The sequence below is a fragment of the Heterocephalus glaber genome, unplaced genomic scaffold (genome assembly GCF_053883595.1).
Source record: "Heterocephalus glaber isolate CG9 unplaced genomic scaffold, H.glaber_assembly_v1.0 deba00001461, whole genome shotgun sequence".
Lineage (NCBI taxonomy): Eukaryota > Metazoa > Chordata > Mammalia > Rodentia > Bathyergidae > Heterocephalus > Heterocephalus glaber.
In genome coordinates this window covers 33164962-33190217 of record NW_028258308.1, presented here as the reverse complement: position 1 = coordinate 33190217, position 25256 = coordinate 33164962, and the positions used below count along the sequence as shown (strand labels likewise).

At 38.1% G+C, this 25256-nt stretch overlaps 1 protein-coding gene across 2 annotated transcripts; it reads left to right on the top strand.

Annotated features, from left to right (window-relative positions):
* The first annotated feature begins 707 nt into the window (after nt 1–707).
* LOC147826786 (endogenous retrovirus group K member 7 Env polyprotein-like) lies at nt 708–5089 on the top strand. 2 transcript variants are annotated; one of them, XM_087217246.1, is made up of 2 exons: nt 708–1136; nt 3269–4968. In XM_087217246.1, exon 2 carries the CDS (start codon nt 3444–3446, stop codon nt 4443–4445), a length of 1002 nt encoding a protein of 333 aa, XP_087073372.1. In that variant the 5' UTR covers nt 708–1136; nt 3269–3443; the 3' UTR covers nt 4446–4968. The 2 variants fall into 2 exon arrangements, 1 of the variants encoding a protein (XP_087073372.1); XR_015453475.1 differs by lacking the exon at nt 708–1136 and having other exon boundaries at nt 2669–4517; nt 4949–5089.
* The last annotated feature ends 20167 nt before the right edge of the window (nt 5090–25256 follow it).

Genomic DNA, 25256 nt, shown 5'->3' with positions numbered 1-25256 from the left:
TGAAAGAAATTGGAGGAGTGATAAAACTATAAAATTATCTCATGATCCATCTCCTTCAAAAATGTCTGATCAAATTATTTTATAAATCGAAATGTTTAAGGGATAGATAATTCTACCAAAAAAAAAAGATACCTTCTTAAATCACTTTATGGAACAAACATATTTCTTACTGCAATACTAAAACTTGACAAAACACTACATAGCAATATTTCTTTCCTTTATTTTTTTGTACTTTTTTTTTTGTCATTCTGGGGATTGAACCCAGGCATTCACACTGAGCTACTACCACAGTCAATTTTTATTTAGAGATAGGGTCTCACTAAATCATTAAATTGCTGGGCTCAAACTTCCCATCCTCCTGCCTTAGCCTTCAAGAGTGTTGGGATTACAGGTGTTTGCCACCAGAGCAGGCCACTGAAATTTTCTTTTCTATAGCATATCTAAGAAAATCGTAGGCTGAAATGTTGGCAAACCAACATCAAAGGATATTGAAGGATACTGTGATTAAGGAAGGTATGACTACTGAGATATTTCAGTATCTGAAAATCTAGTATCTGAAGTCATCACATGTGGAGAGCGAAAGGTTGAAATAACCTTCAGAGACCTCTGAGTCTCTTGAGAACATAATGAATCCTGGATATGCAGCTGGCACAAAAACAAGGATGGTTACTTGTAACGAGAGTGGTTAAATAGAAAGAGTTCGAATGTCTGTAATACAAGGGAATGTTATTCCCGGAGTTGTAAAGATACATTTGACCTTTTCCCTGGAAAATAATTAGTCGCCGAATTATGTACAGAGGAGGGGTTGGGGGTTGTGGAAAAGGTATATAAAGGGCAATAAAGTCGGAAGAGGGGTCTCTTCTCTGCCTCTCTCTCCTTTTTCTTTTCCTCAGAGGTTTTGTTTTTCTTTCATCCTCTCCCCTCCTCTCAGGTACTGTTCGACTAGTGACGGCTGGCACCGTCACAAGTGGCGCCCGAACAGGGACCTGAGCACGGAGGACAAGGTGAAGGACGCGGCCGGATTGTGAGCTCAGATAATTAAGTCGGGGGCGGTGATATAAGGTATAAGGACTACTAGTAGTCGGATGCTGTTTGCTCAGCTATTAAAAAGGATGCTTCGGTCCCGTGGAGCTAAGGTAGGGCAACAGCAGTTAGGTCATTTTTTAGAATTTGTGGAGAGAGTCTGCCCATGGTTTCCCGAGGGGGGATCAATTAATCTGGAACTTTGGCTAAAAGTTGGAAAACAATTACAAGATTATTATGATCAGGAAGGGCCTTCCAAATTCCCTGTTGATGTGTTTAGCCTTTGGGGTCTTATCAAAGAGAGCTTAGATCCTCGTCAAGGGACTTTAGTGCGTAACTCACAAACAGACGCGGTTGCCTCTAGCCCGGAGGACATTCCAAATATAGATAAAGAAATTGAGTGCCCTTCTTCAGCCCCCCCCTCTTGTAGAAGGTTTAGATGAACCCCTCGACCCCTCTGGTGCCGCAGATTTAGAGGAGGAGGCAACTAAATATAACTATGAGGAATGGCCTCCCTTCTCTCTAATAGCTCTTACTGAAAACATGAAAATACAAGATAAAAAAGATAAATCTGAAAATACCCATCCCTCAAATCCCTTAGATATGTTATGGTTTAATTGGAAATGGAAACAAAAGGAGCAAGCGTTGTTGAAAAAACGGTCACTTCAGCCCAGCGTCCTGGCAGGGCTTGACCCTTTTCCTGAGGTTGCCCGCCCCGATCTTCAGCTAGATTCCCCTCTTGTCCCACGACTCTCATCCCCAGCGCCCCGCCCTCTCTCGGCCCTGCAGGCTACTTTACAGGCGGCCGCGGAGAGAGGGGAGGATCTGGCTGGGTTCCAAATAGTCTGTCCTGTTTGAATTCGCTACTTCCTTATCAAGGACTTGGAGTTCTTTTTATATTTACAGGTATAAAAGCGCTTTCATTCCTTCTGATTTTAATTTCAAGAGAGCTCTGTTAATTGACTATTCCAAAGTTTTTCACCAGTCATACAATTATAAATCTAATAATCATAAAAAGGATATTACGATTCAATTTGGCTAAATATATTTGAGTGCACTCTTAATTTTATAAATTGTCTTATATGTTTGTCTGTTGTCTGTTGTTTGTCTGTTTGTACAGTTGAGCTCAATTTTTTTTTCTCTTTTCCTTTTCACCTTTTGAAAATTTTTTTTTAAAAAAAGATATTCACCTATTGTTAAATTGGCTTACAGATAAATGTTATTAAATTAAAGGCATGCCTTCCTTCCCAGGTTGCTAATTGATCAAAGTGCCACTGAGATTTATTTTATAAAAGTAATGTGTATTGTCATCTACATGCAATAATCAAATTGCAATAAGCAGTTGTAAAATAAGAAGATATATATATATATTCTTATTCTTTGTTTGTCAAAATAGATAGAGACTGTGGGTACTCCCTTTGGTAAATAAAGAAGTGGCCACCCAGAAAATAATTATTCTGGTCTTAATTCACTAAAGGGACCCCCTAGTAATTTTTATAATCTTATGGGAGACACACCACAACAAATATTGTTTCAATATGTTGTTATAAATTGATTACATTGGTTATCATTGAAGTTTAAATTCTAAATATGTTATAAATTGATTACATTGGTTATTGTTGAAGTTTAAATTCTAAATATGTTATAAATTGATTACATTGGTTATCATTGATGTTTAAGCACTAAATATGTTATTGTAAAATGTTTACATTGGTTAAGTTCTAAATATGTTATTGTAATATGTCCACATTGGTCATCTTCAAAAGCTTAATTTATGTTATTGTAATATGTCCACATTGGTCATCTTCAAAAGCTTAGTTTCTGTGTCATAAAAAAGAGAGTGTTATTAGAAAGATGGTTTTGGTACCAAACTACAGTGAAAAACATAAGGTTTTATGTAACTGTGATATTTCTTACTGCTCCTTTTCTGGTGTTCAAAATGTATTCATGCCCTCTAATTATGTGGGTCTTCCAACATATTGTTTATGGTAATAACCTTTTGATTCGGGTATTTGCCCTTCTCTTATGCTCCAGCCACCTATAAAAATAGGCACACTTGTATGCTGATACATAAAACTGGTATACCCTATAATCCCCAGGGACAGGGGATTATTGAAAGAGCTCATAATGCCCTTAAACATCAACTTCAAAAAATAAAAAAGGGGGAGTTATACCCCTTGTCTCCTCAGATACCCTTTTCATTTTGAATTTTCCAATGTATGAATAAGACACCCACCAATAACAGGATCATACCATGGGCCAGATGTAGAGTGGACCGGCCGGCCATCTATAACTTCACAGATCAACAAAAAGTGCTACAGGATTGGAATGCCCAATTGGACAATTGTCAAGGTGGGGCGAACACAGAACAGCAGTTGACTATGGGACTTTGGTGAGTGCCTTCCGGCCCTTTTCAGTCCATGATATGGAAACTTATGGTTGCTATGGGAGGAATAAAAAGGATTGGTGTGGGACCAGATTCCGGGTTGGAGGGAAACATTACGACTTGTGTGCCCCGGCCCTATTTACTATTATTGGAAGGTTTTAAGATTGAATATGAAAATGGAATTCGTCAATTTGATGTAGTATGTGATAATTGTATATTGTCAAATTGTGTGAAATTTGGGTATCAAAATGTTTTAATAATTCATCAGCCCTCTTTTGTAAGGTTGCCAGTTAACCTTTCAGAACCATGGTATGCAGAAAAAGGACTTCAAATATTGGAGAGTCTAAATGGTTTGTTAAAAAGAGAAAAAAGGCTGGCCGGCATGATTGTAGCCAGAATTGTTACTTTTATAGCATTTCTGACTAGCTTATGTACCACTGCAGTTGCTTTATCTCAGTCTGTACAAACCACAACTTTTGTAGATAATCTTTCAATGAATGTGTCTCAAGCCTTAGAGTTACAGGAAGACATTGATGTAAAAATGGAAAAAAAGTTAAATGCTCTTTTTGACATGGTAATATATTTGGGACGCTCCCTTGAAGCTCTCAAACATAGAAACCATTTACAGTGCCATGCAGAATATCATTGGATTTGTGTCACTTCACTAGCTTATAATGTGACAGATTATAACTGGCAAGTGATCCAGGACCGTCTAAAAGGGGCATGGTCGCATGGCAATAAAACCTCCGACCTAGTAAAGCTCCATCAGCAAATATTGAGTATTCAACAAACAAGAAAAACAAGCCTGTCACCTGCACAGTTGGCACAGTCCCTTTATGACTACTTGAAAACCTTGGTGCCTTCCTCACTTTTTGCTAAACAAATAGTGATAGGCCTTGGGCTGTTGGCAGGTGGATTGTTACTTATGTTTCTTCTTTTCATTATATTTGGCCACTGTGTTCGATCCATGTTCTCAATGATGGCTGTCCAGTTGCATTATCAAAAATTGATCACTCCTAAGCAAGAGGCCGGTTAGTCAATGACGGGTTTGAGACCAGGAGAATCTCTTACCAACCTAAGACAGGGAAGTTTCTCTTCCCAATGACGGGTAAGGTAGGATTCTGTCCTAGGATCTCACCTAAGACAGGCATGGTCATCTAATAAATAAAAAAGGGGGAATTGTGGAGAGCGAAAGGTTGAAATAACCTTCAGAGACCTCTGAGTCTCTTGAGAACATAATGAATCCTGGATATGCAGCTGGCACAAAAACAAGGATGGTTACTTGTAACGAGAGTGGTTAAATAGAGTTCGAATGTCTGTAATGCAAGGGAATGTTATTCCCGGAGTTGTAAAGATACATTTGACCTTTTCCCTGGAAAATAATTAGTCGCCGAATTATGTACAGAGGAGGGGTTGGGGGTTGTGGAAAAGGTATATAAAGGGCAATAAAGTGGGAAGAGGGGTCTCTCCTCTGCCTCTCTCTCCTTTTTCTTTTCCTCAGAGGTTTTGTTTTTCTTTCATCCTCTCCCCTCCTCTCAGGTACTGTTCGACTAGTGACGGCTGGCACCGTCACAATCACACCATGAAGTCAAAGAAGAAAAACTACACAAGTATATGCAAGTGTGCTAGAAGAACATGGAGATGTGATTTATCTCTGATTCTAATAAAGTTAATTAAAAGTAGAGTGATACTTTCAGTGGCAAATGAAGAATATTTATCTCAAACAACAAACCACCAACATTCTTCTCAAAAGTCAATTTCAGAGTCACTTCTACTGTTTTTAAAAATAAGTCAAAGATACTCACATCATCAATATTGTACTGAAAATTAGAGTCAATGTAATGAGTCAGACATATGCATACAGATATATGATTAAATATATTATACCTCAAGATATCTAAGAGATAAAGGAGAAAATCCATTTTTGTATATAATTACTACTTGAACAATTTTTTTAAATCAGCTGATAATTTATCTACCTAATAGATAAATTAATCAGTCCAGCTAGTAGTGTGTGGGTATGCATACAATACATGTGCGTACATATATAATTCTGCCTACATTACAATATACATTTCATATTGACAAATTAATCATTTACTAGTCCAATTATTTAAATACAGGATGACCAAAATTGCATATTTTTCATTAATATTTATAAGATAATATAGCAGGAAATATAAAATGACAATTTTATCAAATTTCTACAATACAAGAATCAACTGGTTGAAATGACACCTGCGCCAGCAACCCTCAAGATAAACAAATGCACTGCCCAAGTAACACTTGGGGTAAACTGTTCACTGGTTAAAAATACAAAGAAAAAGAGATCCTATTCAACATACCAACATAAACTACTTAGCAATGAAATTAAAGAGCCAGGGATGTACCTCAGTGGCACCACACCTGCCTGGCAAGCACAAGGTCCTGAGTTTGATCCCCAGTGCCCCCCCCCCACACACACACAAATGAAATTAAAAGATGACCAAGACCTATATGAAAAACTATAAAGTGATGTTATAGGATATAAAGCTATATAAGGAAGAAAACATGGAAGGAAACAGTTAATATTTTATATATATATAATTTCTTGTTTACCCACAGGCAAGTTAACAATGCATTTTTAAAAAGACAAAGTTATAAGGTAAGCAACAAACCAAGAAGATTTATATTATAAATAACTACATTACCTCTGATACATAAAGCATTCTTACAAAATTACTAAAACAAGTTGAGCACCCAGTTGAATCTCAGATCAGGAATATGACTAGGTAATTCACAAAAAAAGGAAATGAAAATAGCTATTAAATATGTGAAAGTAGAAATTACATTCAGCTTTACAGATATACACCAGATATATACACCACAACCTGCCTTGGTAATAAAAAGCTTCTCAGATGTTAAGAGGAAAATTTGTCCCTACCCTTCTCAAAGGCAGCTTGCAACACCTGTCAAAAGCCTTAAAATGTACCCATTCTTATTCAGTAAATCCATATACAGAATTCTCAATAATATCAAAAATGTATATTTAAAATGTTTTTTGATTTATTATTTATAATATAAAAAACAATTTACTCAGAAAAAGAATATGGTTAAATTGTGTGTCTTCTACATTATAAAATCATTTATTATCTCTGAGAATAAAGTTTCCTAAGGAATTTAAAGGGTGGGAGAATGTTCTATCTAGTAACATGACTAAAGCAAGTTACCAAGTAGTTTGTATTATATGATTCCATCTAAATACACAAAAATGCATTTCAAAAAACTGGAAAGAAATAACATAAAACCAAGAGATTTTTCTCTTAGTTATGGTGCTACAGTTATATTTTTTGCATTTTTTGTTGCTTTGCATTTTATAGGTCTCCTATCGTGACTATATATTGCTTTTATAGTTGGGGAGAAATCAATTATCTTTTGAAAAGTGCATTAGAAGTCACACTGATCTCTATTTCTTCCACTCTGATGACAGAGATCTGAGGAAGGCTGAAGCAAAAGCCTTCCATCATCTTTCTTGCCATTTCCAGCTCAGAATATTGGGACCATATGGAATTAAGGTTAAATCGAACTTGGTAGACAGTTCTGAAAAGTGAAAATGAAAAAAGGAGGGGAAATGTCTTAGTTACTTTTCTCCTTGTTAAGACAAAATACCCAACATGCAAAGTTAAAGAAAGAAAGGTTTATTTAGCTCAGTTGTAGAGGTTTCAGTTCATAGCCAGTTCCAAAGTAGGGTGGCACTTCAGACTGGCATCACAGAGGAGAAACAGTTCATGGCAGTCAGAAGGTAGCAAAACAACAAGGGATGACAACAGCTTTTTCTATCTCTTGTGTCTTATCCAGGCTACTTAGGGCAGGTAGCACTCACACCCTTTGTTCTAGGGCCCTTGATCCTAGCACTGTACCATGAATCAATTCCAGCATCACACACTCTAGATACAGCCACCTGTGAAAAAGCCCCACCTGTGACTGCATGAGGCTTTGGGTGACATTTAAATACAAGCCATAACATTCTACCCCTGGCCCCTCAAAGATGTATATCCCTTTATGGGAAGAAAACTGGTCTATCTCCAAGAGTTACCAAAGTCCTGACAGTGTCAGCATTGCTGAAAGGTCCAAGTTTAAAGTCTCTTCTGAGATTTAAGGTGAACTCTCAGCTGCAAGGCCCTGTAAAAATGAAAAGAAAGTTAAACACTTCCAACATTCAATGGCACAAGATAGACATTTCCATTCCAAAAGTTACAAACAGGGGTATAACAAGGAATGGGAACAAAGCAAGAGCAAAATCCAGCAGAGCCACCATTTAATCCCAAAGTTCAACTTCCAGCATCCCTGGTAATCTGTGGCAAGTTGTGACCCCCAAGAGCTTGTGTGGCTCTGCCCCTGCGGCACTTCTTGTGGTTGTAGCTCCCATGGGAGGTTCTTTCTTGGGCTGGCTTTACTCATTCCTTGCAGAGTGATCCTCAGAGGATCCGAGTTCCTGGTTTCTCTAACCTTTTGGGGTTTCCACTGCACCTTTGGCTTCACACACAGCTTCATACACTGCCCTCTCAGGGACACACTGCTTGGTCTCACAGGCCTTCTTCTGAAATCTGGGTGGAAGCCTTCCTGACCTCACAATTCTTGCATTCCATGTGCACCTAAAACCAGAGCCATGCAGATTACCCCAAGGTCTGCTGCCAGCTGGAGCAGTAGAAAGGCTTCCTTCTCTCTTTCCTGTAGGGGGCCAATGCCTATGAGCCAAACCCCAAGGAACAACTTCCCTAGGCTACCACCATTCTAGAAGATGGTGCTCTGGAACTTTCTTGTCAAAGCAAAGTCTTTCACTTTTGCAATTTTGAGGCTGCAAAGGTTGGAGTCCTCATGCTTCTTGTGATTCCCTCAGGCCATCTTTTCTAACGTCTTTTAATGAAATACTTATTTTTGTTAGTTTTTTCAGAAACTAATTTCTCCTCTGTTCCATGTTTTCAGACTACAACTTTATTAGGGGTTCCTTTCTGACCAAACACACAACATTTTGAATCATTCTGCTGGGTTCTTCGCTCTTAATTCTCAACAACAAAGCCCCCAACAGTATCCATGCCATTGCCTCAACATTAGACTGCCTTGAAATTTCTTCTGAAAGATTAATTAGTCTACCACCCTTAATCTCAGTCTCAGACAAAGCCTCTGGACACAAGCAAAATGCAGACAAACTTTCTACCAAGGTATAACACACATTGTCTGGAAACCAACCACCAATGCAGTCCTTCTTCCAAGCAGAAACCTCCCAAACCTGGTCTTTACTGGAAGGATTTCTTGTCAGCCTTTTGGTCTTTTGATCTCTGACCAGACTCTCCCATTGATTACAGCCTAAGGTGTTCCAGCTTTACTTTTTCAGCCACCATCTCTGAATCTTTCCAGACTCTTCCCACAAGGCATACCCAAAGGTTTCTGAACCACATGATCATGTATAGTCACAGCAACAACTCAACTGCTTTGGTACCAAATTCTGTCCTAGTTACTTTTCTCATTGCTGAGACAAAATACCCCATACCCAAAGTAAAAGGAGGAAAGGTTTTTTAGCTCACAGTTTGTAGAGGTTTCAGTCTATAATTGGTTGGATCCAACCCAGGTGGCATTGCAAAGTTGAAAGAGTTCATGGCAGGCAGAAGGTAGCAAAGCAACAAGGGACAATCATAGCTCTTTCTATCCCTTAAATCTCATCCAGGCTACTTAGGGTGGGTATCATTCACATCCTTAATCCTAGTGCCCTTGATCTTACCATTGCACCATGCATCAATCTCAGCATCACACACTCTAGATCCAGCCACTTCTGAAAAAGTCCCACCTATGATGAAATGAGGCTTTGTGGAGATATCTATACACAAGCCATAACAGGCAGAGAGAGAGGGAAAAGGGAAGAATAAAGGAAAGAGAGGAGGGCCTGGGATTTAGCTCAGTGGTTCTGCTGCCTGCCTAGCAAGCGCAAGGACCTGAATTTGATCCCTGGTACCAAAAAAAAAAACAAAGGAAGAAGAAAGTTGAAGCCAAGATCCTGAGACGAATCCAATCTGCAATGCTTCCACCCTCTTCTTACATGTGTAAAGACGGCTGCACTGTGAAGAGACACAGCACTTACTCTGTGCCCACCAAAGACTTCAATATACCTGTCATTAGCCCATTTTATAGAAGAGTAATCTTTAAAATAAATTAATACAATGACTTACCTAACCTTTACTTGATCAAGATGGGAGTTATCGAGATGGGGAGAGAAGCCAAGGTTCAGATGGCCTGACTTGTGTCAATTTTAAAGCAGTGTCCCACTGCATATTAAAGATCTCTACTGCACTAAAGTGCAGGAAATTAATTGGAATCATTCTGGTTTTCGTGACTCATAAACTTAATGCTCTTTTAGCATCTTTTCAGCTGAGCAGATTTCCTAACCACAGTTTAATAGCAAAAAGCATTTAAAATAACAATCTCAAATGTCTTCCAACCTCTCCAATTAGAGTAAAATAAATTGGCTCTTAGAATTAGATACTGTGCTTTCACAGGCTATGGAATAGCTCATTGGTTTCTGATATCTTAACTGAAAGAAAATGACAATTATTAATATTCCTTTTCTTTCTCCCAGCTATCAAAATATTCCTACTGAAGCAACCTACCTGGTCACACACTTTAATTTGGATCATCCTCTCATAGTTTGGTTTGATTTTTATTCATTTGTCAATTAGGTATTTTATATTTTATTTCATCTCTGACAAAAGCCATGAGATTTGGTTTGTTGTCTTTGGAGCAATCAAGAAGTTCATGTTATTATCACCAGTTAATATTTATTGAATAATAGGGTCTCATAACAAACAAGAGACAAGGACCCCTACAGTTACATTCTAGTGAAATTGGTTTTTTTATTAAATACAATAAGATAATATCACTTTATAATCAAGTCTTTGTGGTTTCTTTGTTCTTTTAATTTATTAATGGAAATAGTCCATGATCCCAAATCATTTTTTAGCAAAGATATCCAACTTGTGTATCCGCAAGTTTGAGGTTTGACTGGTGGACTCTCCTGATCATGTGTGTATTGTTTACTTTGAGTTTACCTAAAACTTTATTGCTGACTTTAAAATATACAAATAGAATTCTTTTCTGAGGCTTAAAAAATAAAAATTAAGATGCCAAAACAAATAGTGACCGAACCCTTCACTTGAACATACTGATTTTATGTAAACACAGTTACTTTAGAGGCCACTTGAGACCTCTAGGAATAGAACCTGTGCACAAGGAGTGACCAAGAATTAAAAGTCACTTGAAAATACAAAAAATTATCAGGCTGAATAATGTTTCATGTATTCATTTTTTGTTACCGTTGTATCCTTCTGTGTTCTTTGGGATTTGACTCATATTGACTTTCCTGCTGCTCTCCTGGTTTCTTCTCTGTAGGACAGAACACTGGCTCTCTGATTCCCACTTCTTACAGTTTCCTGGTGTTTGCTAAGCTCCTATATGTCATAGTTTGTACTGTTGCTCTCAGCCTGCTGTTAATTCTTGATATGGTTCCACTTCCCAAGTTTTCTTTTTGTACATAAATTTTTACTTTTACCTGGCCACATGGCCTGGCCTCTTCCCTCTCCAGCACTCCTGAATGTGGATGCTCTAATAGGAAGTTAGAGCCAGAACCTTCATTACTCCTTATCCTCAATATATTTCTTATGTCTCAGTATTTTTTGATCCTTTCCATTACATTGTGTAACTTCTAGGTAGTATAATATCATAGATAGAAGACAGATGATGGATACATAGATGATAGATAGATAGATAGATAGATAGATAGATAGATAGATAGATAGAAAGAAAGAACAGATGAGAGGAGGGCTTTTGGCTTTACCTACTCAAAAATCAATAATTCTGAATTTTTATTTCCTTTTTATCAGTCTCCCTTTCTTTCACTGTATACAAATATTTTCAGAATGCCAAAATACACCTATTAAGCAGGAGAATTTTTCCCACTAAAAAAGGACCAATCTCCCCCCCCCCCCCCGGCCTGCTCCTTTTGTAAACTCAGGCTTGTCTGTGATTCTGGAGACTATGCAATGTTGACCTTTCTGCTATATTTCTGCTAGGTCATAGAAGAAAAATTAAAGTCAGTTCGGAGGCCTGAGAGAAATATCTCAAGCTTATGTGTATTACTAGAATTTGAAATGTTGTATGATTTCCCTTCTTTACAAGTAAGCAATTCACAGACACCTCAGTGTACACTCATGCACTTTACTCAATCTTAGAATAACTTTTCTACTTAGATGATATTTTATTAATGCATGCCTTGGCTCGCAATAGAAAAGATCATTGAAAAGGCTATCATAGTCCTAAGCCAGCCCATCAATGAGTACCTGGATATACTACCAGCACTGTGGTAAACAGAAACAGGCAAGTAGCAGAATCTCACACAAAACCTCTGTGTTATATTGGTTTCATTTACATAAAGTTTACTTTTGTTATATCTTGGCTGCTAATTCAGTATCAACCAGGAGAAGGCAGTACAGGCTAAACAACAAAACCTTTAGATTTTTCTTTAAAGCAAAAAATAAAAAAGCTTAACATAGATTCTTCATAGCTTGCATATCCATTCATGTTGGAGAAGCAAGTGAGCCTTGTCTAACACCTCATCCCTTGTTGCACTCCCATCTCTCTCCTCTTCACTCTCCTACCAACCTCACCATTCATCCTTGTGCACTAAAATCCATGCAATACACAAACTACAAAACACCTAAACTCTAAAATTTCCCAATCCTACCTTAAATTTCCTAACTTCTTTCTCTAACATTATTACCTAAGGCAAAGTTGCATTTTTTCATAGTATTTTTATGAATCTCTGATTCTTTTATATTATAAGATATGCTTGTTATGAGCCTGAAGATCACTTGCTTCATTGCTCAAATAAAAACATGTTTTATGCAGCTAACACAGGATAGTTTCTTACTCCAAGAAGGGCAGGAAGTGAAGGATGCTTGCTAAAGCCAGAAGGAGGATTATAATTGGAACCTGAGCCTCTTATGTGCTGGGAAATTCATTCATTCAACCAGCTACCTGCCTCCAGCAGACAGAGCAGGGTCCCCTCTCTGACATGCAGGACCCCTAAGAGAAAGCATCCAGTCACCATCTGGACATTATACAAGTACATTTCTCCCATTGAACAAAGCAGCATCAGCTTCATTAATCACTAAGCAACACTTGAAGCACTCTTGTGTCTGTGTTTGAATTTCCTAGGGGGAGTTATTACCAGTCAACTCTCAGCAGAAGTTTGGCACTGGCAATTTAGCCTTCATGCCTTCCATTTGGAACTTGTTCTTTAATGCTGCCCTCATCTCCTCCATCAGGTACATTGGATCATCCCAGTGAGCTGACTGCCTGTGCCTCTCCTCCAACCATCTTTGTGACTTCCTTTCCTCTGTATTTACCTTTCATTCCTCTGTCCTATAAAAGTTTATTTTTACTTAAATCTCTATATGCTTATTATTGGAATTTCTGAATCATTGAATGCATGATTTCATCCTGCTAATTAAAATCACTGTAGATTTACAAGGGATTTTTGGATACTTTTAATTACTAAGTGCCACCTAGACTTCAATTTTCTGCATGATTTCCAATCTTCTGTATGATCTATGTGGTTAATGAGATGAATCAAACAGTAGACTTGAGAATGCCATATCCTATTGAGTCTTCAGGCCTAAAAAATGATAAATCTTGGCAAGTATATAGAGAAAAGCAAACACTTGTACACTGTTGAGGGGAATGTAAAATGATACAGTCATTATGGAGGAGTATAGTTTCCTCAAAAATTAAAAATAAAAATTAAATAATAAAAATAAAGTTACCACATAATCCAGAATCCCACTATTGGCTATATGTTCAAAGGAAATGAAATCAGCATCTCAGAATCATCTCTACCACCCTATTCATCACAGCACTGTTCACAATAGTCCAGATATGGATACAAACTAAGCAATGACACTTATATGTGGAAGCTTAGAAAGTCAAACTTACAGAGGCAGAGAGTAAAATAATAGTTGCCAGGGACTGAAGGTAAAGATGGAGAAGGTGGTCCCCAGGATACAAAAATCTCAGTTATTTTGTACAGAAAGAATAAGTTCTGGAGATACTGTACAGCCTGATGACTGCAGTTAATAATAATGTATCATATACTTGAAAGTTGCTAAGGAAGTAGATATTAAATATTCTCACCCCCAAAATTGAAAGCATGTGAGGTGAAAGATGTTAATTATCTTGATTTAATTATTTCACAATGTATACGTAGAACAAAATATCATTCTATATTGTATATACAATTTTGTCTATTAAATAAAAAATGAAAACACTATTTATAGGAAATAGTATTTGTTGAATGACATATATAATATAATTCCTCTGTGGACACCAGAGGAATTTTATTATTTTCTTTTTTATGTTATGTAGGAGTTTTTTTAAGTTTTAAAATTTTTTTAGGTTGTTTAGGCTTTTTAACCTTTATTTTTATTTTGTTTTAGTTGGCTTCTTTCTCTCTTTCATCAACCATCTCTCTTGATTTTATGATATTTTCATGTGAGTGAACATTGTCTCTTATCTTTCTGGTTTGGTTCAATATTCTTTTGCTTTCTCCTCCATTCTTTCCTGCCCTCTTCTCCAGTTTCCCAAAGCTTGGGTGATCATCTTTTGCCCTCCATCCTTGCTTCTAGTATATTTCTCTTCATTTATCTCTCTGTTTCCCTATCCCTCTTAAATTTCCTCCTCACAAGGTAAAATCACTCTACTAAGGAGAAACTCATTGCATATAAGCTCCTGATTTATGTTGGATTTTGTCATATAACTGCAGAGTTTGTTCATATCATTAAAGGTACCAAATTAATAGTTACCACAGTTTATCAGTTGCTAGGTTGTGCTTGATGTTACTGTTATTGCTAATTGTACTACTTTAGCCAAGATATCATACCTGTTGTAATCAGTTGTTCTCCCTTGTATGACAATATGGTGATTGCCTGGGGTCAAAACCATCACCATAGCCCAATATCAAAGGATTGAGTGCTGAGCCTAATAGATAGCAACTTCTCATCCTTAATAAATTGGGAAGTTAGGGTCTTGGGATAGACACAAAGATCAAGAACCATTTATACTTAAAAGACATCTCTGAGAAATAGACATTTCCTAGGGAAGCCTCAATATGAATGAAAAAGCTATCTACCATGAGAAATTTACAAGCAACAATAAAGAAAACAAAATAAAATTCAAAAATAGAAAATGACAAGACACAGAATCAAAATGCAACCCCAGACCTCCAGCCCACCCAGGACAAATCCAGGGGACAACAAAATAGAGGAAATCGGAAGCCACCCACCTGAACTTTCTGAAATGATAGCAGCAGAACTAAAATGGGATTAATATGAGAAAATGGAAAAATAGGTACAAAACCTTTGTAAATAGGGAGGAATGAAGGGGTTGAAGGGAGGGCTGAGCAAGGGTGAAAAATAAGAACCAAGAGAGACTATGGAAAGGTGCAAATTTCCAATGATGAATGTCATTATATTGTATACCTAAAATGTACCAATGATTAGAATGAATAATCGATAATGCAAAATAGGAAGAAAAGGTCCAAATGGGTAGGGGTAGTGGGAAGGGGCAGGGAAAAGGAAAGAAGGGAAAGGAAAAATGATGAGAAATGGAAAAATTGGAAATAAATTTTTTGTAAATAGGGTAGGGTGGAGGGGGTGGAGGGGGTGAAGGGAGGGCTAGGAATGGGGAAAAAATAAGAACCAAGATGCATTATGTAAAGGTACAATTCCCAATGAGAAATGTAATTGTGCTGTATACCTACAATGTACCAATAAAAGAAATTAATTAAAAAAAAGAAAGTAAAATATGGCTAAAGATAAACTAGGTAAATACCACTCAAAAGAAAGCTGGGATAGCTATATTAATATTAACAAGGTAGACTCTAAGAAAGAAATTTTAAAAAGCATAATTCTTCTGGCACCCGCTGAGCAAGCTCAAGGTCCCGAGTTTGATCCCCGGTCCTGAGTTTGATCCCTGATACCAAAAAAAGAAAGCCTAATTCTAAATTTGTGCATACCTAGTGACACATTTTAATATACATTAATTTATCTTAAAAACACAAGAAGAGAGAAATTCGTCAAGAATATAAGACTTAAACAGAATGCTTTACCAATTTGATCTAAGATGAGAGATGACAGATAGATGATGGATTGACAATGGAAGAATGAACATTTTGAAAATGCACATGAACATTTGCCAAATACACCTTATATCTCAACTAGGAAATCTCAACTAAGTTCGAAGAACTAAAATCATATAAAATATGCTCTCTGATAACAATAGGCTAAAAGTGAATGAAAGTGAAGTAAAAGTATGTGGCATGCAACTAAAGCAGTGTTTACAGGAAATGTTTTTATCTTTAAATACATATTTAGAGAGAAAATTTGAAAAATCAGTGACCAAATTTTCATCTCAAGAATCTGAAGGAAGTAGAGGGAAGTAATTTGGATAATCAAGAGCAAAAATCAATAAATACAAAAGAGACAATAGAGAAGTCAGCAAGCCAAAAGTTGGTTGTTTTAAAAGATTAATGAAAGTGATAAATGTTTAGCAAGAGAAATTAAGGAAAAAGAGAATACAAATTACCCATATTAGGAAGAAGAGTCTTCACTCAAAATGCTAGGCATTTGAAAGATAAAATTTATATATTGTGAATGAGTTGATGTCATTAAACTTGATTACACAGACAAAATAAGCAAATTCTTCAAAGTAAATATTTACCAAAACTTACCCAAAAAGAAACAGAAATTTATTAATCAATACCCATTAACAAAATTGAGTTAGTAATCAAAAAGTTTCCTAGAAAGAACTCCTCAGATACAGATATCTCCACTGATGAACTCTTCATACATTTAGGGGGAAAATATGCGATTTCCATACACTCCAAAATGGGGGATATAACTCCCTGTTCATTTTATGAAGCCAACAGAAACCTGAAACAAGAAAATTGCCCAGAAAAGACAATTACACGCTAACATCCCTCATTAACTTCAATTAGAAATCCTCTACAAATTGTTAGCACACTGAATCCTCAATATGTACTTACATATCTCCAAGTGGGCCCTTTACAATAGCAGCCCTCTCTGCTGTTCTGGCCTGAAGCTACTTTGCTCTCTCATATTAACCTTAGAGGTTGCAATTTCTAATTCCAGCCTATCTCCTTGCCTCCTTTTTGTTCCTAACACCTATAAAATCAATTTTTTGTCATAAGTATCCTCTGCATAATACTTACTGTAAGCCTGTTTCCTGGATGAACTTTACAACTTGCAAACCATTAAAGGATGCTTCTTTGCCTCTGCCCCTTTGCATATAATTCTCCCTCTGCCCAAAATTCCATCTATTCCCTTTTTTCTCCAACCTCCCCAGACAGAGTTCACTACTGTCTTACTCTGGTAGGGCTGTTTTAATAAAATACCTGAAACTGGTGCCTTAAACAACAGACATTTATTTTTCCTATTTTTGGAAGCTCAAAGTCCAAGGTCAATGTTCTGGAAAATTTGGTTTCTGGTGTGGGCTGTCTTCCTGACTTGCAGAAAGCCACCTCCTTGCTGCATCATCACATGACCTCTTTTCTGTGGGTGCACACAAGAGGAGACAGCTAGCTCTTGATGTCCCTTCATAGAAGGATAATAATCCTGTTGGATCAGTGCCTCACCATATGACATCGCTTAATCTTTAAGTTGAATCTTACTTCCACAGAGGCTCCAGCTCCAAACACAGCCACACTTAAGGATTAGAGCTTCAACATATGAATTTGCAGGGAGGACATGCAAGCATTTGGAGCAAAACAACCAGCTAATATGTTTCCCTCTAAATTCAGTTTCACTGGTATATTCTTAGGCAGCCCTTCCTTCCTTTGGTCCACAGAATCTTGTATTGCACTATCATAACACTATATTAAATTGCTATTGCCTATTATCTTGTTAGCACTGATGACAATAGGTATATTATACTATAATTCAATATAGTATGCTATTTAAATACAGGGGTCTCAACCCCTGGGAATGGACTGGTATCAGTCTGTAGCCTCATAGGAACTGGGCTATACAGAAGGAGATGAGTGATGGGCAAATGAGTGAAGCTTCAGCTGCATTTACAGCTGCTCCCCATCACTCACATTGCTGCCTGAACTCCATCTATTATCAGATCTGTGGTGGCATTAGATTCTCATAGGAACACGAATCCTACTGAGAAATGTGCATGCAAAAATCTAGGTTTTGTGCTCTTTATGAAACTCTAATCCAGAAGCCGTCCCTCCATACCCACATCAGTGGAAAAATTGTCTTCTATGAAAACAACTCCTGGTGCCAAAAATGTTGGGGAACCACTACAATATTATCAATATTATACTAGACATAACATACTATATATATTCATATACAGTAGTCTTGGTATATAGCATGTTGAATGAAAATATGTATAGGAAGAGAAAGAAAGGAAGATTTGGTTCCAGATCTAATCCTCAACCCAATAGAAATGATACTACACTATAGAATATTTGAATTTATTTATCATGTGCCTTATCTAGCTAATTATAACAAAAATGGGAGTCACCCGGAAGATGCCGAATCAGCCCGATGCAGACAGGCAGGTCTGTGCATGCCCTACCAAGGTCCTGAGTCACACAGAAGAGGCCGAATCACCTCACTGCAGACAGGCAGGTCTGCCCATGCCCTACTGAGGTCCTGAGTCACACAGAAGACACTGAATAAGCTCGCTGCAGACAGGCAGGTCTGTCCACACCCTACCGAGGTTCCCAGTGGCACGGAACACACGCCGAATCAGCCTGCTGCAGAGAGGCAGGACTGTGCATGCCCTACCGAGGTCCTGAGTCACACGGAAGACACCAAATCACCCCACTGCAGACAGGCAGCCACCTGATTCCATACTACAAAGACTCAGAGGACACCATACTACCACACCAAGGTACTGAGTCCCACTGTTCCCGGCCCAGAGGTAGGGGCTTCTGAGCTGTCCCACTGCTCCTGGTCCAGAGGAAGGGGCTTCCCAGTCACCATCCCTCCTGCTGCTCCCAGCCCAGAGGAAAGGGCTTTTGGGAAACCTTCTGTCCCTCTGCTCCTGGCCCAGAGGGAGGGGCTTCTGAGCCATCTTCCCACTGCTCCTGGCCCAGAGGAAGGGGTTTCCCGGCCAGCATCCCTCCCGCTACTCCCAGCCCACGGGAAAGGGCTTTTGGGTCACCATCCCTACCGCTGCTCCCAGCCCTTGTCCCACCTCACCCAGCTCAGAGGAGGTAACCCGTGCAGGCGCTAACAGCCCCCCACCCCAGTGGAAATGAGAAAACACTTAAATAAGTCTCAAAACCAGGCTTCCAGATCACCTACAGCAAACCCAAAGGGAAATGAGAGGGAAAACTCTGATACTCAACCAGCTGGACCCACTGAACTAGCAACAAAAGGGGATCTGGAAAAAAGGAAATCAGAAATAATTTCTCAGATAACAGGAGAAATTGTGCCCCTAGTGCAAGACATGGTTAATAAATCTAGAGAAGAGCTGAGGAACATGATGGAATCCCAACATAAGAAACAAATGGAATCCATAAAACAGATGCAAATAGATTTCCAGGACATGAAAAACTCCACGGAAAGTCTACATGGCAGAATGAGCCAATGTGAGGACAGAATTTCAGATATAGAAGATAAGATTGCAATTAGTGACTAGGAAAAGAAAAATTGCTTCAAAATTATAAGGGAACATGAGAAATCAATCCAGCAGCTGCTAGATGATGCAAAGAAGAATAACATAAGATTGATTGGGCTCAATGAAGAAACAGGAGAGAGTGGAGATGGCATAAAAAAATCTCTTCACAGAAATAATGGTAGAAAACTTGCCAAGCAGGGGAAAAGAGCTCAACATACAGATAAGTGAGGCATATAGGACTACAAATAACCTTGATCAAAAAAAATCTACACATAGGCATATAACTGTTAAGATTCCAGAAACTCAACAGAAGAACAAAGTTCTCCAAGCAGTCAGAGAAAAGAAACAAATCACATACAAAGGAAAGCCCATCAGAAACACACCAGACTTCTCAACACAAACCATCAAGGCAAGAAGAGCTTGGAGTGACATATTCCAAGCCCTAAAACAAAACAGCCTCCAACCCAGATTGATGTACCCTGCAAAACTATCTTTCAAAATGGATAGAGAAATAAGATACTTTCATGACAAAGAACACCTTAGGAACTTCGTGAATACCAAACCAGCACTCCAAAGAATTTTACACAATAGCCTAGGAACAGACATTGAGGATCACAACCCCAGGAAGCAAAGCAGAATGAACCCATCTGGCATGACAAGAGATTAAATGTAAAGCGGGGGAACCCAACAAAAAGAAAAAGTCATGGCAATGACAAGTCAATACGTTTCAGTTATAACCATCAACGTTAATGGTCTCAATTCACCAATCAAAAGAAATAGACTGGCAGAATGGGTCAAGAAGCAAAAGCCAACAATATGCTGCATACAAGAAACACACTTCATTCAAAAGGAAACTCATAGACTGAAAGTTAAAGGATGGAAAACAATACTGCATGGGACAGGAACCCACAAAAAAAGCAGGAGTAGCTATCCTCTTGGCAGATCAAGTAGATTTCAAACCCACACTGATTAAGAGAGACGAAGAAGGACACTACATCCTTGTAAAGGGAAGAATCCAAGAGGAAGAGATGACAATCATAAATATCTATGCACCAAACACTAGTGCACCCAACTATATAAAACAAATACTAACGGACATGAAAAGTCATATATGTACTAATACAATTGTAGTGGGGGACCTCAACACCCCACTGTCACAAATAGATAGATCAACTAGACTAAAAATAAGTAATGAAATATGAGAACTCAATCGAACTCTTCAACAAATGAACTTAACAGATGGTTACAGAGTCTTCCACCCCACAACATTAGAATACACATTCTTCTCAGCTGCACATGGATCATTCTCCAAAATAGACCACATACGCACACATAGAACATGTTTAAGTAAGTGCAAAGGAATTGAAGGTATCCCCTGTATATTATCAGACCATAGTGCGATGAAATTGGAGATCCATAGCAAAAGAAACTCAAAAAATTTCATAAACACATGGAAATTGAACAACACACTTCTGAATAACCAATGGGTCACAGAGGAAATTAAAGAAGAAATCAGACAGTTCCTTCAATTAAATGACAATGACAATACAACATATCGGAATCTATGGGACACAATGAAAGCAGTCTTATGAGGGAAATTCATAGCAGTGAATACACATATTAGGAAAACAGAACAAGCCCAATTAAACAACCTGATGCTGAACCTCAAGCTTCTAGAAAAAGAAGAGCAGGACAACCCCAAAGTTCATACAAGGGAGGAAATTATAAAGATCACAGCAGAAATCAATGCAATGGAGACTAAGAGAACAATACAAAACATCAATGAAGCCAGGAGTTGGTTCTTTGAAAGAATCAACAAAATTGACAAACCTTTAGCCAACCTTGTCAGAAAAAGGAAAGAAAAGGCCCAAATCCATGCAATTAGGAATGAAAAGGGTGAAATGACAACAGACCCAGCAGAAATCCAGAGGATCATCAATACCTACTTCCAGAACCTATACACCAATAAGATGGACAACACAGAAGAAATGGACAGATTCCTAGATACATATGAATTACCAAAGTTGAACGAAGAAGACCTAAAAATTCTGAACAACCCAATATCAACCAATGAAATTGAAAATGTACTAAAAATTTATCAACTAAGAAAAGCCCAGGCCCTAATGGCTTCACTGCTGAATTCTCCAAGACATTTAGAGAGGAACTGCCGCCACTACTGTTTAAACTCTTCAATGAAACTGAAAGGGAAGCAATACTCCCAAATTCATTCCTGGAAGCAAGCATCACCTTGATCCCCAAAGCAGAGAAAGACCCAACTGAAAAAGAGAACTAGAGGCCAATCTCACTAATGAACATAGATGCAAAAATCCTTAATAAGATAATGGCAAACAGAATGCAGAAGATCATCAAGAAAATCATACACCCTGATCAAGTGGGATTCATCCCAGGGATGCAGGGATGGTTCAATATACGAAAATCAATCAATGTAATACACTATATCAATAGAGCCAAGGACAAAAACCATATGATTATCTCCATAGATACAGAAAAAGCATTTGACAAAATCCAACATGCATTTATGATAAAAACCCTACAAAAAATTGGAATAGATGGTCTCTACCTCAAACTGATAGAAGCCATCTATGAAAAACCAACAGCCAATATCATACTAAATGGTCAAAAACTGAAATCCTTCACACTCAAATCAGGAGCAAGACAAGGATGTCCACTATCACCACTCTTGTTCAATATAGTTCTGGAAACATTAGCCACAGCAATTAGACAAGAGAAAGAAATAAAAGGAATAAAGATAGGTAATGAAGAAGTCAAATTGTCATTATTTGCAGATGACATGATACTCTATATAGAAGACCCCAAGAACTCCACCAAAAGTCTTCTAGACTTAATAACCAAATTCAGTCAAGTAGCTGGTTACAAGGTCAACACACAAAAATCAATAGCTTTCCTCTACACCAATGACAGACTCACTGAGAGAGAAATAGGGCAAATAATTCCTTTCACAATAGCATCCAAAAAACTGAAATACCTAGGAATTATCCTAATGAAAGAAATCAAAGACCTCTTCTCTGAAAACTATGGCACTCTGAAAAGAGAGATTGAAGATGATATCAGACAATGGACAGACATCCCCTGCTCCTGGGTAGGAAGGATTAATATAGTGAAAATGGCCATACTTCCAAAACTGCTATATAGATTTAATGCAATTCCAATTGAGATCCCAGCAGCATACTTCATAGAGCTTGAGAAAACAATCCAAAAATTCATTTGGAACAAGAAGAGACCCAGAATAGCAAAAGCAATTCTAGGTAACAGAGACATGGCAGGGGGTATCACAATCCCCAACCTGCAACTCTACTACAAAGCTACTGTGATAAAAACAGCATGGTACGGACAAAGAAACAGACTTGAAGACCAGTGGAACAGATTAGAAGATCCAGAAACAATGCCAGACACACTCAGCCATCTCATCTTCGACAAAGGAGCCAAACACCCTCACTGGAGGAAAGATAGCCTCTTTAATAAATGGTGCTGGAAAAATTGGGCTTCAACTTGCCAAAGATGAAAACTAGACCTGTATCTCTCACCATGCACTCAACTAAAATCAAAATGGATTAAAGATCTAAATATGAAAATAGAAACTCTGAACCAGTTGGAACAGAGGTTAGGTAGAACTCTTGAAGACATCGGTGTACGAAATGATTTTATGAACAAAACCTCAGTTGCCCGTGAACTAGTAAAAACAATCAACAAATGGGATCTCTTCTTATTAAAAAGCTTCTGCACAGCAAGAGAAACCACCAGCAGTGTGAAGAGACAACCCACAATGTGGGAAAAAAATCTTCACCTGCTCTTCCTCAGACAAAGGTCTACTATCTCGAATCTATAAAGAACTTAAAAAGATCAGACCTCCTAAATTTAAAGACCCAATCCAAAAATGGGCATCCGAAATGAACAGACATTTCTCAGACAAAGAAGTAGAAATAGCAAATAAATACATGAAAAAATGTTCAACATCACTGGTCATTTGAGAGATGCAAATGAAAACAACACTGAGATTTCACTTCACTCCAGAAAGAATGGCTGCTATCATGAAATCAACCAATAACAAATGCTGGTGGGGCTGTGGGGAAAGAGGAACCCTGCTCCACTGTTGGTGGGAAGGTAGACTGATGCAAGCACTGTGGAAATCACTATGGAGATACCTCAAAGAACTAGGACTGGGAGTCCCAGTTGACCCCACTATTCCACTGCTGGGGATCTTCCCCAAAGAATTAAAAGAATCATACCACAGTGATACATGTGCGTCCATGTTCATAGCAGCACAGTTTGTAATAGCTAAAACTTGGAAACAGCCCAAATGTCCATCAACTGGAGACTGGATAAAGAAAATGTGTTTTTTTTTTATAAAATGGAGTACTACTCAGCCATAAAAAATGAGAAATTAGAGACATTTATAGCTAAGTGGATGCACATTGAGGCCATACTCTTAAGTGAAATAAATAGGACATACATGTGTAAATACCGAATAGTTTCTCTGGTGCGAGAAACTGAAAGTGTAAATAAGGACTAAATGTATAATAGGTAATGTGAAATAGGAAGAAAAGGGGCAAAGGGGAAGGAAGTGGGAGGGCTAGGGGAAAGGATAGAAGGGAAGGGATTAATATGAGAAAATGGAAAAATAGGAACAAAATCTTTGTAAATAGGGAGGACTGGAGGGGTTGAAGGGAGGGCTGGGCAAGGGTGAAAAATAAGAACCAAGAGAGACTATGTAAAGGTGCAAATTTCCAATGATGAATGTCATTATATTGTATACCTAAAATGTACCAATGATTAGAATGAATGATCGATAACATAAAATAGGAAGAAAAGGTCCAAATGGGTAGGGGTAGTGGGAGGGGCAGGGGAAAGGAAAGAAGGGAAAGGAAAAAATGCTGAGAAATGGAAAAAATGGAAATAAAGTCTTTGTAAATAGGGAAGGGTGGAGGGCATGAAGGGAGGGCTAGGAATGGGGAAAAAATAAGAACCAAGACGCATTATATAAAGGTACAATTCTCAATGAGAAATGTAATTGTGCTGTATACCTCCAATGTACCAATAAAAGAATTTAATACAAAAAAAATTATAACAAAAGTGTGGTTTTTAGAAACACACGATGATGAATTCATTAACTCTATGCTAACATTTGAACTTTATCTGTTCATTTAACACAGCCTTGTGAAAACATAAAAAATACCTACCCATAAGTGCTTGAACAAAGCATCCAACTGTCACTGCCATGATTCACAAGCAATAAAGTGAATAAGGTCAAAATTATTTTCTGCTTACCTAGCACAAATTATTAATTAGTCCAGACAAGTGAAAGGTGTTGGCTATTTCCCTGGTGAGATAACCCATTGCTATAGCACATGCCCTGACTTGCCACTGTGAAGTGTGTATTACATTGTCATGCCCCTGCCAGGGATCATCAGGTGAGTTCTCAGTGGGTGACCTATATCCAGGCCTCCTTAGGTACCACATGTTCCCTGCCACAGGGGAGAGAACAAGGTGCAAATGGAAAGCCTCTGGACTTAACAGCTGCTAACTCAGAGCATCATCCTAGGTGGCAGAAGAAATTTCTTAGCACACCCAAGTTTTTCCATCTCCAAGAAGCTCTCCTGAGCCACACCAACCCTTTGGCTTCATGTTCCTCAATGTATGAATGACCTCTTCGACATATGGACACCCTCAAGTTGTTGTTTTGTGCTGAGTGCTTATATTGCCACTCTCCCACCTTCCCCATCACTTCAACCTTCCCCTCACCAAACCCTAAGATTCACAAATGCAGGTTTAGACTACACTAACTCTTCACCATGGCCTGTCATGTAGTAGACCCTCAGTATTGGTTGAATGAGTGAGTGAATGAAAGAAAGAATGAATGAATATGTGAAAGGGGTTCCCAATGAGAGAACTATAACAGCTAAGTGATTGGGTGCAGCAAAATGTTTTAGCAGGGCTTTTAGTGAAGTTATGAGAAGGTTATTCTAGAAGGTTTGAGAATCCAATTTGGGAGGCATCATTCCTTCTCACCAAGAAAAGTGGCCAGGACAAGCAGCAGAGGGGATAAACCAAAGATCTAACTCCTAGAGAC